The sequence below is a fragment of the Ictalurus furcatus genome, chromosome 13 (genome assembly GCF_023375685.1).
Source record: "Ictalurus furcatus strain D&B chromosome 13, Billie_1.0, whole genome shotgun sequence".
Taxonomy (NCBI): domain Eukaryota; kingdom Metazoa; phylum Chordata; class Actinopteri; order Siluriformes; family Ictaluridae; genus Ictalurus; species Ictalurus furcatus.
In genome coordinates this window covers 16,244,211-16,260,475 of record NC_071267.1, presented here as the reverse complement: position 1 = coordinate 16,260,475, position 16,265 = coordinate 16,244,211, and the positions used below count along the sequence as shown (strand labels likewise).

General features: G+C 39.8%; 1 protein-coding gene across 11 annotated transcripts in view; it reads left to right on the top strand.

The window, feature by feature from the left end:
* The window catches only part of camk2g1 (calcium/calmodulin-dependent protein kinase (CaM kinase) II gamma 1), a 74,947-nt gene that overhangs the window by 51,548 nt on the left and 7,134 nt on the right, over nucleotides 1-16,265 (top strand). For 2 of the 11 annotated variants that reach the window (XM_053639156.1, XM_053639160.1), the window contains exons 7-18: nucleotides 1,394-1,496; nucleotides 3,424-3,507; nucleotides 3,657-3,751; nucleotides 6,289-6,411; nucleotides 7,003-7,086; nucleotides 7,180-7,222; nucleotides 7,694-7,756; nucleotides 11,469-11,509; nucleotides 12,305-12,391; nucleotides 13,824-13,868; nucleotides 14,004-14,058; nucleotides 15,172-15,276. In XM_053639156.1, coding sequence (XP_053495131.1) covers nucleotides 1,394-1,496; nucleotides 3,424-3,507; nucleotides 3,657-3,751; nucleotides 6,289-6,411; nucleotides 7,003-7,086; nucleotides 7,180-7,222; nucleotides 7,694-7,756; nucleotides 11,469-11,509; nucleotides 12,305-12,391; nucleotides 13,824-13,868; nucleotides 14,004-14,058; nucleotides 15,172-15,276 — 928 coding nt within the window. The remainder of the gene's footprint in view (nucleotides 1-1,393; nucleotides 1,497-3,423; nucleotides 3,508-3,656; nucleotides 3,752-6,288; nucleotides 6,412-7,002; nucleotides 7,087-7,179; nucleotides 7,223-7,693; nucleotides 7,757-11,468; nucleotides 11,510-12,304; nucleotides 12,392-13,823; nucleotides 13,869-14,003; nucleotides 14,059-15,171; nucleotides 15,277-16,265) is intronic. The other 9 variants (XM_053639158.1, XM_053639162.1, XM_053639157.1 and 6 more) reach the window with 8 other exon arrangements.

Sequence of the window (16,265 nt, the reverse complement as noted above, 5' to 3'; positions counted from 1 at the left end):
GTGGTTTGCAGCTGAATTTGAATTATGGCTCGGATTATGCACGTCCATAAGCGAAATTCAATTAGCATGTGAATTTGAATAAACTGCTAATAAAAATGCTGCCATATAAAGTAAAGATAAAGGTTTATGCTTAATGGCAGTTGGAATGGACATCCAACACTATTATTGTTGACAGTAATATATATTTTTAAATGTATTTATTTAGGGCTTTAGATTAGCTGGCTATGGTGTGTTAAGAGATGAGAATGTGTTCTTCTAATATGCGCAATGGCTAAGGGTCTCTGAGGACTAGGGGTGGCAGAGTGACTTCTCATACATATTTACATTAAGATTGCTTAGCATGTAGACTGCCCGGGCTTAAACCTGTCTGTGTTTCACTGCTGACAGAAGGACAGTTGCTGGCACCACTTTATAGACCACACTATAGAGGCATGTTCCCCTTGTGTTCCCCTTAATTTATACTACTCAACTTTGGTACATTTTTGTTCAGTGCAGTTGAATAAGAATAAGAAGACTGTGTGTCGTCATTGTAATGCTGTGAAACAACAAGGTTGTAATGGTATTACCTGAGTTCTTCAGACAACAATATAGAAAAGACACATTAATATAAAATAGTAAATTAAATAAAGTGGTACAGTAGACAATAAGAAAGTAGGACAAACAATAAGACAGGATGTGCAAAGGTGCATGTGCAATTGCATGTCTGTAAACGTGTATGTAAATTAGACCATGTGGTACAGTAGGACAGACAATAGACAGGATGTGCAAAGGTAAGTAACCCAAACTGATCCCGGTGGTGTAGCAATCGTCTCTGGTATTTGTTTACAGGCAAACTCGAGGTGATTGCATGTGGTGTCAGGACGGCTATACGCTAAGTATGCCTCAACATTACAGTCCAAAATAAATAACAGCAAAAGCAACACAAACAGTAACAAATAACTTTTCCGGGAGTATAGATCTGCTGCGTCCATGTGTGCCGTCATTTTGTACACATCTACTATCTTGTAATTGTGGTAGCATAAGGCATGCAGCTTTTAGGACCGCAGGATTCTGGTCTTGGGTAGGAATATGAAGGATTTCCACATTTAGAGCATTCTAATATTTTCACCTGCCGGCATTTACCTGATCATGTGGTCACTCCTACACACCAGGCTCTTGCTTTGCCACACCCACATACCATGAAGGGTATCTCTAAAGAGCTCAATTTTGGTATCCGTCTTTCAGCATTAATAAAGAAGGAGCAACATATGGATCTCCTTAACCTAATGAGCAGATTATGGCCATTCAATTCGAATGTATTCAAGATTGTAAAATCGATAATCTACACTAGTTGTGCTTTTGAATCCTGTAATTGTAAACTGCTAAATAATTGTTTTTGTTTGTTTGAGCACAGCCTGAGAACCTGCTGTTGGCCAGTAAGATGAAGGGAGCAGCAGTTAAGCTGGCTGACTTTGGACTGGCGATTGAGGTACAGGGAGATCAGCAGGCATGGTTTGGTAAGAAACATAATGTCTGATGCTGTTAGACATATCATCTTTTACTATAAAGCTTTTTATGGAAAATTGAAAGGTATGTAAATGTAAACGGAAAAATTGGAGTTGTTACGCTTGCCATGGTTGATCCTAGACTGAACCTGTTTCACACTGGCGGGGAACTGGGACTAGTGACTGTGCTCCAAATATGCCAAGTTATACTAAATAATCCAGGCTGAGCATATACAGTGCCAGAGGTGGGCAGTTCCACTCAAGAGTTTGATCTCTGGCCCATACAGATTCTTTTGCTTCATAGCCCCTATCCTTAACCGCTTGGCAGTAATAATAGTAGTAATAGTAAGCTCAGGTAGTATACTCCTTTCCAGGCAGTACTCCCACCTTGCCCCCAGCTTTCCCAGGATCCAACTCAACCCTGACCAGGATAAAGTGGTTACTGAAGATGAAGATGAGCAACTCTTTGTTCACCAAATTAATTCACTCATGATGCACTGAGGAAAGCCTCGCTCAGGTCCCCACAAGCTGTGTAAGGACCATGATACTCTTAAGACACTGTTGAGCATCAGTGGCTGACCATCGCCAATAGTTACTGCAACGTGTCCTGCACCCTGTCACTGCCTCTTTGACCGAATGTGATTGAGCATATGGAGTAGATGTCAGTGGCTTTTGTTTGAGATTTGTCTGATTATCTGGTTGTTCATTCTAGGAAATTATTGGAATAAAGAAGTACTTGTAAAAGGGAACCAAGCTGGCATACAACACCCTGCAAGAGGCCATACACAGCGTATCTTATTTTTTAACTTCTGTTCATCATTTCTCAGCTTTAGCTCCGCTGCTCTTGCTAGCTTTTTTTTTCCAACGAAATGACTAAGTAAAGTGAAATGACCATTCAAATTCTGAGACCATTCTAGAAGTTGGTTTGTTCAGCTACATCCTTAACCACATACACTTGCACTAAATAATGCCATATACTACTAGTATAGAGCCGTATTATTTTAGCACAGTCATATGTATTTTGGAACAGAGGCCTTTTTATCATGCCACTGGGTTTTTCAGATTTTTTTTTTTATACTTCGAATACAAACTACTTTGAACTTCTGACATGTGATTTCCTTTCACACCAGTCTTGAAGTAACAGGATGTGATCCTCAGTCAGAGTTGCTTGGTGTTAATTCTTTGGCTCATAGAGGACCTTGAGATCTCTCAGTCAAAAATGATACAATACTTCTACAGTCAGTTTCGTTTTCTGTAGTAATTAAACTGGATTATACGTTAAGGTGATAGAAGATTAAATGTTAAAGAAACACACAGCCCAAAAGCCTGTTATCAGCTGAATCCTAAATTCCTAAATGCTAAAATTCTAAATGTAAACTGCTGTTAGGGTCATGACTTTAAAGATGAGCTCTGATTCATTAAGTTTTGGGTCTAAAATCTGACATTCAAAGCCACTGTAAAATCCTTCATATACCGACACATGTGACTGCATCACAATCACTGAATTCTGTATTTATGTGCCAGGTTTTCAACCAGTAAAACCATTAAACCTAAACCAAATTTCTATCAATAGAATTCCCTAATCATTGCCTGATATATTGCTTAGTGTCATGCCTAAGAACATGATAAAATCACAAATTCGCACCTTCTCACAGTTTATAGCTTTGTTAAGCTTTCACCAATTAATAGATGGTTTCCGTTACCCATGTAATAGCCGACTAACAGTAAGTCATGTGACAGTATGGTTATTTCAAGAATCCTAAATCAGATTTTGTTGATGATTAATTATTTTTCATTACCCTTTTTCTAATATGAATATTCTGTTAATTACTATTAGCCAAATGTTATGCCTTTAATCTTTCCTTGGATATTAAATAATATTAAATATTAAAGTGCCTCTGAGAGCTATGGGTCATTCTGTTAATTTTCTTTGGTACAGGCTTTGCAGGCACTCCTGGCTACTTATCTCCAGAAGTCCTGAGAAAGGACCCTTATGGTAAACCTGTGGACATTTGGGCCTGTGGTGAGTTGTTTTTTATTTTTATTTTTTTGTATCTAGAATACAATTCATCTGATTCAACTGCATACTATTTACTTTCTTGCACTATAAGTCTGTATGATGCTTTTTTTTTTTTGGCTCATCTTACACATCTCCATCTCCATCTCTTTCAGGAGTTATCCTCTATATTCTTCTTGTGGGATATCCTCCATTCTGGGATGAAGATCAGCATAAGCTGTACCAGCAAATCAAGGCTGGAGCTTATGATGTAAGTACATAACAAGTGATAACATTCTTAAACCTGAATACATACATACATGCATACAAATGTTATGAGTAACTAAGGGACTTTGGCCTATGTTTTGCATCATATTTATACCCCTGTAAAACAGGAAGTCATGGTTGAAAATTTTCCTGTTCCTAGTCATCCAGGTGTACTAAAAATTTTTAAATATCAATGGGGATATACTTCAAATAATACAGTTTTCTCATATGAATTCATAGGCGTGCCAATAATTGTTGCACACCTATATTTAACAATTTATCCATGAGAGCAGAGTATTTTTGTGATTTATTATTTTTTAACAAAAGATCAAAAGGTTAAACAGTAAAGACAAAATTTTACAGCCTTTGCCCATAGTAACCAAGGGTGCCAATATTAGTAGAGGCCACTGTATATATAAGGCACTTTTAAATTAGAGTGAAATTGATTCTTTTAGTTTGTTTGCTCTTTGCATTGGTTTATTTTCTCACTACAAATAATTAAACAGTCCAAAGAGAAAAGAAAAAAAAAAACTTTGACTGAAACTCATTCATTTATTGTTCAGAAATATGATGAAGGAAAAAAATTAACAAACCTTTGCCAATGACACATAAAATCATAATCACCTGAGCACAGAGAACACGAAGCAGCAGTCAATAAAAAAATATCACCCAAGCAAGAGTGCTATTGTACTGAATATCAGCACTATATCAGATTATCTGCGGCAATCACATCCATGCTGATATTCAGTACAACAGCATGATTGTGAATGTGTTATTGCCTTTATGCAGCAGGTCTTTAAACAAGAAATGAATATTGAGTTAACTGACATTTCAGTTACAGTATTGCTAAATACTTAGTTTATTTTTGATCCGTCAATAAAAATAGCTCCCAAAGAAGCCAGAGCTGGATAGAGCATTGTGCGTTGCCATGCAACACACAGACTGACTGACAGCCCGTAGTAAGTGTAGTAACTGTTTCATTGTAATAAACTGTTGCTAGAATTGGAAATTGTAGCAAACGCAGACAAACAGAGTGATACAAACAGTGAAATGTACCCGTGCTGCTATACTAAATCCATGCCGTTATAACAAATATACTATTGGCTATTGGAACGCTGCTTGTATTGGAACTACCTGTTATATCATGTAATGTTAGAGATGATAGAAATAAATAGCACTAAAGCATTTTATGTGCAACATCCATTGTTTTTCACTTTTTCTTGATCAATCCAAATCTTCAGCTCACATCGCATTTCCACTGTGCTTAACTCTGTCCTTTGGCTCCTTGTGGCTCATTTTAGCAGCTCATAGCTAGAGGAAAATGTTATCCCCAACCCAAAACACATGACATATTTGTTTCCCTTGCTGTATTTGGGTCAATTCAGGATCGAATCCATTTCTCACTGCAATCGAACCATGCTAGAGTTTGATTGGAAATGTACTGGGACCACCTCGCTCAGATGGTCTTGAGCCAGTTACTTTGGGGCGATTACAGTGTTCTCCCCTGTACAAATGAACTGCACCAAAGAGGACGGCGCACCACGGTTCGATTCAGACAGACTAAGACATAGGCAGTGGCCTATGTGAAAGTACCTTTAAGTATTGCATTCTGTCCAGGATTACTGTGACAACTCCTGCTGTAATAACTTGATTTTTAGAGATTTTAGGAAAAAATATACTGGTTAAATACTTCGAGCAGTATTCTCTCCATGTTTTTTAATTTGAGGACGTACAGTATATTGTTAAATATATAGTTGTAGATCTAAAACAGTCGTAATTAGTCAGGCTGCAAGTATTCTTCAGAGACCAGAAGCTCATGAGGTTATCTTTTTCCATTATGGTACAAATGCCCTGTTCTGGGGCTTGGTGGTCTGACAGGCTGGCTGCTTAATTTTTGATTGAGTGTAAATTAGAGCTGTGCCAGAGCTATTGATCCTGTCATGCCTTTCCTGACGCATTGCAGAGAGAGGACTTACTGGGAAGAACTGGATGATTCTTCAGTGTGCAGATGTGCAAGTGTCTGTCTTTATTTCTAAGAAACATGAATAAAATTTGAATTGATCATTTGTGTACTTGCACATCTATGCACTGTAATTTGAATGCACAGCTTAAAGAAAAGCAGATTTTTTTTTCTTATGATGACGTATGGTTCTTTAAACTGGTTGTAGTTTTAAAAAAGGTTACGTTGTAGTGTGTGGGCAAGATATAAATGTAGATTTAGCTTCAGGTGAATTGACTGACTGGTACCACTGTCCTCTAATCTAATAACTCGTGTCTCAGTGAGGTGTTAATTTGCAAAAAATAACATTTATTAGACCCCCAGCTGTGGGCGTAGCGTATCCAATAGTTGGTGTAATAAAGAAACAAAATGACACATCATTTCCCGCTGCTTTCTTGCTCTACTCCTGATTTGATTATCCCCCATGTCAGATATTTTGTTTGTCTGTTAACAGCTGTGTTAAAAGCACACAATGAATTTACTCCTATGCATGCAGAGTGCATATCTAACACTTTTGTATCAATCACGCTGCAATACTCCAGTTTCCTTCTCCTGAGTGGGACACTGTCACCCCTGAGGCCAAGAACCTCATCAACCAGATGCTGACCATCAACCCAGCCAAGAGGATCACCGCTGAGCAGGCCCTCAAGCACCCATGGGTCTGCGTAAGTAATTGCTTCCAAGATCTATAATTCTCGCAAGCTGCCGGCTGCAGAAATCCATTAAAAAGTCAGCAGTGCCATAAATTCTTTCAGGATTTTGATCCATTTCTAGTCTAGCCTTCTAACCTTACTACATCTGAGCAGGAATGCCTAACTGCAGTCTTGGAGTCCAGCGCAGTTCGAGTCTCACTGAGTATCACTGTTGGGACTAATGCTGGCTTGAAACACTGGATCAGATTGGACTTCTTGTTGGCATCATGCCTGAGATATTTTGTGTAGCTTAGCAACAGGAGTTTGCAGAGAGTTGGCTTGGTTACTAAGAGCAGATCAGTATTGGGTATCACACAATGCTCAAAACTCTGATGTTAGTCGAATATTGAAAAATCAGGCTCAGGTTATTAAGAGGTAAATATAATCAGATTACAAAAACCTTATTATACTTTATTCTGGCATTCCAGAGCTGTGCATGCCTTCCTTAGTGGAAGAAGAAAATCAAACACTGTCTCTTAGGGTCTTGAATCTTAATATATTTTACTTCAGATACTTCCACTGGTGATCAAACTGATATTTTAATTTTTTTATTTTACTGTTCAGCAACGGTCTACAGTGGCCTCAATGATGCATCGGCAAGAGACTGTGGAGTGCCTGCGCAAGTTCAATGCCCGGAGAAAACTGAAGGTATATTTCTATTCTAGTTCCTGCATAGTGGGATGAAATTCAACAGATTAGTAGCACAGCATAACCCATGCCTCATTCTGTCTTTCCATGCAGGGAGCCATCCTCACCACAATGCTGGTTTCCAGAAACTTTTCAGGTTGGTCTCTGTTGCTTGAACATGATCAGGTAGGGTGCACAAGCCATGGACAAAACTGATGTATCCATGTAATAGTAGGAAAAATCGAAGATGTATTTTCAGCTAGCTGTACAATCAGGGAGTTCAAGGCCTGGAAAGACTGAGAGCATAGATGCCTTAAAAAGTTATGGACTCTTGTTTCTAGCTCTACATTTCTGCAGGGGACACAGATGAATTGTTTAACCATCTTTGATTTAACTGCTACCGAATTTAAAAATTCATATGTGGTTTTTACTTATGATGTCCTACTCATTTTTTTTCAATGTGAAGGCAGGTTCTTTTCGTTGGTTTTTGGTGTCACAGGGTAACAGGTTGTATTTTGTGGCAAATTCAGATGTGTATAATGAGCTTGAATATGGGTTAGGTCACATTCTCTCAGGGGTTGCATATTTTCTGTAGCGTTATCCAACTGAACGCCTCTCTGTCCAATAGTGGGCCGGCAGCATACCAGCCCTGCTGCTCCCACCACCAGCACTGCCGCGCTTGCACAGGAAGGTATGTGAGAGTGCATCTCCTCACCTCTCCACCAGGGGGGGGCCCAAAATAGCCCCATCCACCTTGTCCCCACAAACCTGACCCTATCTTTCCTCCACCCACTCAGCATGTAGCCAGACGCCTGCCATGCCTGCTCTCACATAAAAGCACACACGTATTCAGTTTCATGAAAAATCACTGCCAGTTGGTCCAGAATGACCAAGTTCTTGATTTCATACACGTACGTGGCCTGTTTTCCATTTTACCGAGATTAACATTCATAACAGTCATGTGCACCATACACCCCGTCCTCATGCACCATGGTCTTCAGCCTGCACTGTCCTTTAACTTTTAATCCAGTATTGTTTATTGTTTAAGGACAAAAAGCAGATCCTGCCACTTGTAAATGTAAACCATCTTTCCTGTAAATAGTGTTTGGACACATAAGGAATAAACACTCCTCAGCTCTATGGAACTTTGAATGTTTTTTTTTTTTTTTTTTTTGTTTTTTTTTTTAACCTTGCAGCCATGGATTGTTCTCGCTGTGTATTTGAATAGTTGTTATTCAAGTCCTTTCCCCCTCCTCAAACGTCTGTCTTTTTACATGACTTGAATTTCAACGCTGATGTTCCAGGCAGGAGTCTTGATCAATATTGCCTCACCGCATTCATTATAGTGATCGTCGTCTCCAGCCAGCTCACAATCGGCCAACATGACTTATCTGTTATGTATGTGAATACCTCTGCTTTATTTAGTCCCCTTTTTGGGATGTTACACCCCCACCCCAAATTTTTTTTTGTTTTTCTTTTTTTTTTTTTTTTAAAAGAGCTGTTAGATATCCTCTGCTACAGAATAAAGAGGCCTGGTAGTATGGAGGCTGAGATCATAGTTTTCAGATTGCAATCTCTCATCCCTTGCCAAAGCAGACTTGTTTAGCCCACCATCCCCACCCCCACCCCCACCCCTCCACTCCCTTAAACACTCACCCCCACCCCCTTGCTGAGAGTGCGGGGGTGTGCTACATGGATGGGCAGGAGCGGGGTTGGCTTGCTGCCAACCGTCAGACCTGGTGTAGAGTGGTGCATGGTGCCAGCACGTGCCAGCCAGGTGGTCGGCATGAAAGAAGGCCCACTGGAGGCCAGACAGACGATGCTGTTCATGCTAGTCAGGAGGGAATGGAAGAGCACACAAGTAATAGCCACCCCAAAACAGAGGGGAAATTTGTTTTACACAGTTTTCTGTATTTTCTTTTATCATACTGATGTATCACTGATTTATTAACAGACTTTTGCAACATGATTAATATTATTAATTGTAGTATTTGTTTGTTGAGAGATTTCAATGCTTTGGATGCTTTATCTCTCCCACAATAAAGGCTAGCCTTTATAAGATCTATACTACAGGTATGTCTTAGATAATCAGTTACACTTTTACTGTGGTGTCGATTTGGCATTAATTACTTTGGAGTCATCAAGTCACAACTCTTTCCACCAATTGTCAACCATACCCAGTAAGTGTTTGACTGTATAATTTCATCTTATTGCAGATATTAGGATACATGTTTAGATGCTTGACCAATAGAGACACAGTATCAGGCTTTATCTTTTATATTTCCTCCATCTTGAGCTTTTTGCTTTACTAACAGATCAACTGATTGCTGACAGTTTAGAATTTGCTGCTTGACAGATTTTGACCCATGTCTCAGGTTTTTGCCGCAATCAGATTATGCTGTCTTCTTTGGTTCAGTGCTTGCAAACAAACCATTTATACCTTTCAAGGGCATTTTCACACTTGGCCTAAATACTGAATAATAACTTGTACCCAGGATTGATTTTTGGGCTTGTTTTGGTAGAGGGCATCACCACATGTTTGTTTTCGCACAGATAATTTCCTTATAGCTGTGAAGTGTGAAATTCTATGCAGATCTTCTGCTGTACTGTATGTGCAGTTTTGTTTGCAAAATGGGAGACAGTATGGACAGTTCCTTTATTGTTCTTATTCATATTTATTTAATTTAAAGAAATGTTTCTGTTCTATTACCACAATAATTGTGAACAGGTTGGGTGAAGCCTTTCTATAGAAACTGGTGACTTAAGTACTCTGATAATCTTGTTGTATTGCCCTCTTTACTCCATTCATCTAGAAGACATTCCGTCCCCTCAGCAGACCATTTTTTTTCTCCACCACTGTGAAATTTGAAACAGGAAGTAACACACCACTAACAAGTCAAACTAGTTCTGTTATTTGCTGTTTAGCCCTAGGAGCAAATAGCCTTGTTTCAGTCTTGAAGCTAACCTGTCACTATTTTCAAAAAACAGCTAAAGACCCACCTCTTCCGTGAGCACTTAACTGACCCCTAAAATGCCAACCCGCACATTATTAAAAAAAAAACAACAAAAAAAAACAACAACCCCAAAACAACTTAGTCTGGCTCTTATACCTCTACTCTATAACTCAACTGTAAATCTTGCATGGTAGCACTACTTGTATTGTTCTCCGCTTGATGTATCGCTTTGCTTGTATTTCCTCATTTGTAAGTTGCTTTGGATAAAAGCGTCTACTAAATGAATAAATGTAAATGTAACCCCAGACCACAGTTCACAGGTGCACCCAAGATCTGTTCCCTGGACCACACTTGGAATGACAAACAGTTGTCACATTCCACCAAGCAACCTAAACTGTCTCCGGAATAAAGGTCAAGTGTGAAAACGCCCTCAAACGATCTTCTAGTAGCACTTTTTGAGCTTGAGGAAAAAAAAAAAGCCTGATTTGAGAAGAATTATATTAAGTTACTTGATTGTAACTGGTGACTTTATGATCCAAACCAAGAAAAACAATTTAGGACATTTCTTTCATGTCTTGTTAAAGTTAGGATATGTGAAAACAGTCCAGCTTCTGACTGTGAATGGTGAAAGGAGTGAGCAGTGACTGTAATGGAGGACAGTTGAATAATTTGTTTCCCTCGTTCAAAAACAATAAAGCATTTTGGTTTACTTTATTGACACTGCATGGCTGGCTGTATGGTAAATTGCACCCACCACTAGCACCTTTCATCTCATATTGAGTGCAGCATGGAACACCAGCAGGCCCACGAAACAAATGACGCCTGCCGCCTTCCTGCTCTGTGTGCCCTCGTATTTGCATCTGTATTGATTTGTTGTTTTTCCTCTCTCAATCTTACCTTTCTCTCCCCATCATTCTTCCTCTCCACTTGTTTATGGAAGGTAAGGAAATGAACGGGGCTTCCAACATGAGCTTTTTAACCTGGGTCTTTGTAAGTGTGGTGTTGTTGAAAGGGTCACAGCAGTATCGATTTAATTTAATTTTTTTTTAAAGGCTGTCCCATGTGCACCATGTCATTAGCTCAGAAGTCAATCGGTGTCAAGGCTTACAAAACTCCACTGCCTCAAGACCTCTAAATCAGGCTGGGCAAAATCATGGCTCCATTTAAAGGAAATCAATTGCCTACATTAGCTGTGATTTTCTTTCATTATAAATGCAGTCTCAAATGAAGTACGGTTTTATTCTTGGTTTTGCATAATAGGGATGATTTACAAATATGTGGCTTCTAAACAACCAGTGACGAAACCCGAAAGCTTCTGAACCGTATAACTGAGTAAATGGTGCACGCTAAGCTTCAGTAGCAGTTTGTATGAAATGGGCAGAAAGAGCACTGTGGCTGCTTGGATTTTGTTGAGTGTGTTCTTATTCAGGCTGTCTTCTTTCTTCACAGCGTGCAAAAGTTTACTCAACAAAAAATCAGATGGTGGTAAGGTAAGAGAAGACGCTATTATTAGTAGTTATTAGCATTTTAAGATATTGAAATGATCACTGATTCTTCATTTTCGAAACTAAGTAGAGAGCTGCAGTACATCATTAATAGTTATGCATGTGTGGTGGTCTCGGAAAACCCTTCACACGGTGAAATTTTGACATACTGTGCATAGTTCTACAAGCTTTCCTTGTTTTTTTTTTGTTTTGTTTTGTTGTTGTTGTTTTGTTGGTTTGTTTGTTTTTTTAAACATGTGGACGTCGTAGCAGTTTAAAGTCTGGTTACCCCCAGAAAAGGGAAAATTCTGAAAATTATGCGGAGGGTCACAGAAATTTAGATTTCATCATGCAGACTGATTGTCTTTACCTCCACTGACTCTTAAGTGGCAAAAAGGTGGGGGTTTTTTTGTCTTGTTTTGTTTTTGTTTGTTGTCAGAATTCAGGCACAAAAACATCTGATGGGTTTTCCCAGACTGCCTCATATATGAATAAGAAATTCCTACTAGTTGCAATTGTGGATTACTTTATATGCATATAGGATTTAAATAAAATGTTGTACACTAATGATTCAATGAATGTAACATTTTAATGGTTATGTATATCTCATCATTTTAAGGATATAAGGTTCTAAATATACTTTTTACCCACACAGGACATTCATCAAAAAGTTTAGTAACACGCATGCAAATGCCCTGTCAGTGTAATAATTCAATGTTTTATTCTATCCCATGACCATTGTATCCCATGTCATCCATCAGTCTGAATGGGAAAATGTTGTATGTCTCCTCTCTGCTGCAGCCCCAGACAAACAACACTAAAAACAGTGTAGTGAGTGCTGTAGTGAGTGCCCTGAAGGAGAGCAACATGGCCTCCTCAACACCAATGGTACCTTAATCTGCATTTAACAGACCTTTACCCTATACCCATTGTGCTGTGCTGTAGATGCCTCTAGAGCATCCAAACGCTAGTTTGATTTCGGTCCAGCTGTATCCTGTCATGCAATCCTGCTGTACATTTTTTCATGGTGTTCTTTTCTTTTATAAGCGTGTTATGATTTAACTTTGGCTTGGTATGGCTTTTTGTGTCCTGCTGTTCTCTTCTCGACCTTATGTAGATCATATGTGCATAACGTGGCATGGCAGCTTAGCTCACTCATTCTAACTAATACATACAGGGTTTTCTGTTAGCCACGTATAATTGAAATCAGCATATCCTTTCAGGATTGGGCAAAGTGCAATAACGGTCACTGCACAAGGGCAAAATATGAGTTAGTACTCAGCGTTATTATGTCGTGCGATGTACGAACCAGTCACATTCTAATCTGCAAATACAGCCCATGCAGCACTGGTTTACTGGGGAGGGGGCGGATGTGTGCAAGGTTGGAGGCATTTACAATGTCATATCTGGATTTCTTGTCTAGGGTAAAAGTGTACACAAGCTTTTGTGCACCTACACACTTTAATGGAAGTAAATGTTATATCTGATTCAGTAATAGGTCCTCAACACATCCTTTGGATGACTCTCTAAAGTCATCCCCATGCTTTTATCTGACTTCCAAAATGTTCATGCAGTTAAATGATGTAGGTCGCGCAGTGTCCTGTAGCAAATCTGTTTCATCACCAGGCTCACTGGGAATTGGTCTGTAATGGAAGTTTTCTGTCAGTTAAATGAAGAAAAGGACAAAACTCACAGTGTGCACTCACTTGGGGCTAGAAGAAGCTGAAGGTGCGTAAACCAACTTTGAGCGAATGTCTTGAGATGAGAGCAGTGCATCCTGCAGGGTCAGGCAGAAGAAAGAGAATTGACACTTGAAATGGTCTGTGCTTGTACACGCTGCCTAAAGAGCTGAGCGATGAGCATCCTGGGACCTCCAACATGCACCATTAAAGCACGCTGTTAACCCTCCCCACTAGAGGTCTGCAGTCAATCTGAACACCATCACAGGGCTGACAACAGACATTCAGGACTGAAACATACAGCATATTTATCAGAAAAGGCTTTAGTGGCAAAAAATTTCAGTCTTGCATGGAACAGTGACAGTCCATGCAAGATAGACTTTGATTCTTTTCTTGTGTTGGTTTGGAATGCAGTCCGAAAGCTCTTTATCATATTTTCATGAAAGTGAAATGCAACAACATTCACCACACAGGTATTGCATCACCATGACTTAGTTTGTCTTGTGAGCATGTGATCTCTTCCAGACGATAAAAGCATGTGATCATCAAAGTTTAACTGTAGCATGCATTTTTGTGGTATACATCTTTTTGGTAAAAGGTGACCAAATCCTAATTGTTCTTTCCTGTTGTAAACCCTACAGGAGCCACAGACTACAGTAGTGCACAACCCAGCAGATGGTACCAAGGTCAGTCTTAATATGGGAATCAGTGCCATGTTTTAGGGGGAAAAAAGACCGTTGTCTATACTAGTATGTGATCATCATGTAAATATTCATGTTCTAATGTTTATAATTGTTTTCTCCATCGATGATTTTCTGTAGGGCTCCACAGAGAGCTGCAACACCAATGAGGAAGAGGATATGAAAGGTAGGAAAGGTACACAACCCTTCTCTGCTCTTTTCAGCATGCCTCCAGCACTGTGGCCTCATGATGATCAGTGCTGTTGTCATAACGGGAATCTCTCTCTCTCCTTGTCAAGCCGTGCCATAGCCATCGTTTTTCATTTTCAACACACGCACAAATGGTTAGCCATAAAAGCCTGTAATGCAGCAGTTTATTTCTAAGTTTAAGTTTAATGATCACATGGTTGTCATGCATAACTGATGTATTACATGAAATGAAGCTATTTAACTGCGCAGACAGGAGAGAGGTTAAAGTAAGTATCGGAAAGCTAGATCACAATCTGCATCAATGCATAAGGAATGCTGATAAGCATGACTGTGACGCTACTGAATAAGTCAGCTTTGTGAGAAGTAATATCTAGTGGGAATTGGGCCTATCCACAATTCAACCTAATCACGTGATTGAATTTTGTACGCTCATGTAATCATCTGCATTTCTGTCTCTCTTTTTTGTTGGAGAGTATTCTGTAGCCATCTGTATTTTTATGGTAAAATGCTGTATGTATAGGCGTGTGCATGTTTTGACTCTGTTAGCTGACGTGTGCTGTGACATTATCATGTTTTGTAAGAACTTGGTCATGGTCCTCTTCGAAGGCTCCAAACTCCACTTCTGAGGCTCTTTTCACTCATTTCCTCTCCTTAGTTACCTCTAACCTGAAGAGCCTTTTTATCTTCTCAGTCAAATCAGAGGTTTGATTCAAGTGATGAGGACAGGAAATTGGAGAGGAGGCTCAGGGAAAGGTTTCACCAAGTTCATGGCTGTGATTACTAACACTGCTGCATCACGCCACAGCCGGCTAGACGCTGTTTCTTCAGCAGTGCTAGTTCGCAGTGATTGAGCGAGCTGTGCGTAGAGCAGAATATGCTGATGTGATTACCATGGAGTCCCACTGGCTATTTAGAATGTCTGTGGTGTTATTAGGCCAAGGCTGAATTAATAGAACCATTTTATCCAGGCGTCGTCCTACAGCTGCACCTTATGAACGTAATGTCATTGTAATATTGATAAACTTGCAGCAGAGTGAGTGTGTGTTGGTGTGTTTTTCTCCCGGTGGTGTGTGTTGTGCTGGTTTTGGGGCCGTGCCAGTGGAGAGTGCTCAGGGAGCCAGCAGTGACAGTGCGGTGATGAGTCAGTGCAGTGCCGGGGATGAGCCGCCCGCTCTGGTGGCATCACCACAGTGCCCACCAGCCAGTAAGTCACAATCCTCAGCTGCCACGCAGCATCTTTCGCCCCTTTCCCATAATCCTCCAGACTTTTTCCACCCCTGTGGTCAGTGTGTGAAGTCTTCCACTCACTACTCAGAGCATTTTCAGCCACTCCACCACCACCACCACCGATCAGTTCCGCCTCGAATCAGGCTGTTTGTTGTGCTCTTCTTTTACTCTACCCTCTCAAAACTCTTGGTGCATATGCCATGTTCCTCCTGATTTTTCTCCTCTCCACTTGCTACTGGTGATCATGCTGTAATTTGCCCATTTCAGCTTTTCCATGCAATTTTAGGCCCCTTCAGTCTCCTCTGCTTTTTCGTCCTCCTTTCTGAACATCTGTGATGTCTCTCTTCCATTTGTTCTTACCTGCTTCACTTTTCTCCCAAGTCTGGATGATTTTTTCTGCCCATAGCTATTTTTTCCAGTTTGACTTTACTTCGAAGTCAAAGATTCACTTCCTTCAGGCACCTTGTACCCCTTAGCACCCTTTTCAGACAGATGTATTTTTGTGTGTGGCTTTCTGTCGTGTATTTTTTGCCACAGGGTAACGCATTAAGTCGCTAATTTTCATGGTTGATGTGATGCCACTCTGCCTGTGCTGTTTCGTGCTGCTTTTACGTGAATAAAATTCATCTTTAGAGTATCAATAATTTATTATGATCTCCAACCACATCATCTTTTTACTCTGAACCTTGAATCTTTGCCTCTGTAGAAAGAGGAAAACAAGACCATTTACAGGTAGGAGGTATTTGTTAGAATATGGATGGTTGTTTTTGGTTTTTATATGACTTATCTACATAGTTTTAATGAACATTTTCTTCACGTGATAGTCTTGAAAGTCTTGGAGCTTTAGAATTAGTGCTATGTGCGCTGTGTAAATGCAGGATCAGTGAAGTTAAAATGGTAATCTTTGTTGCATTTGGGATTTAAGGTAAAATGGTGAGTATGAGACAAAAGGACAGCGTGGCATAT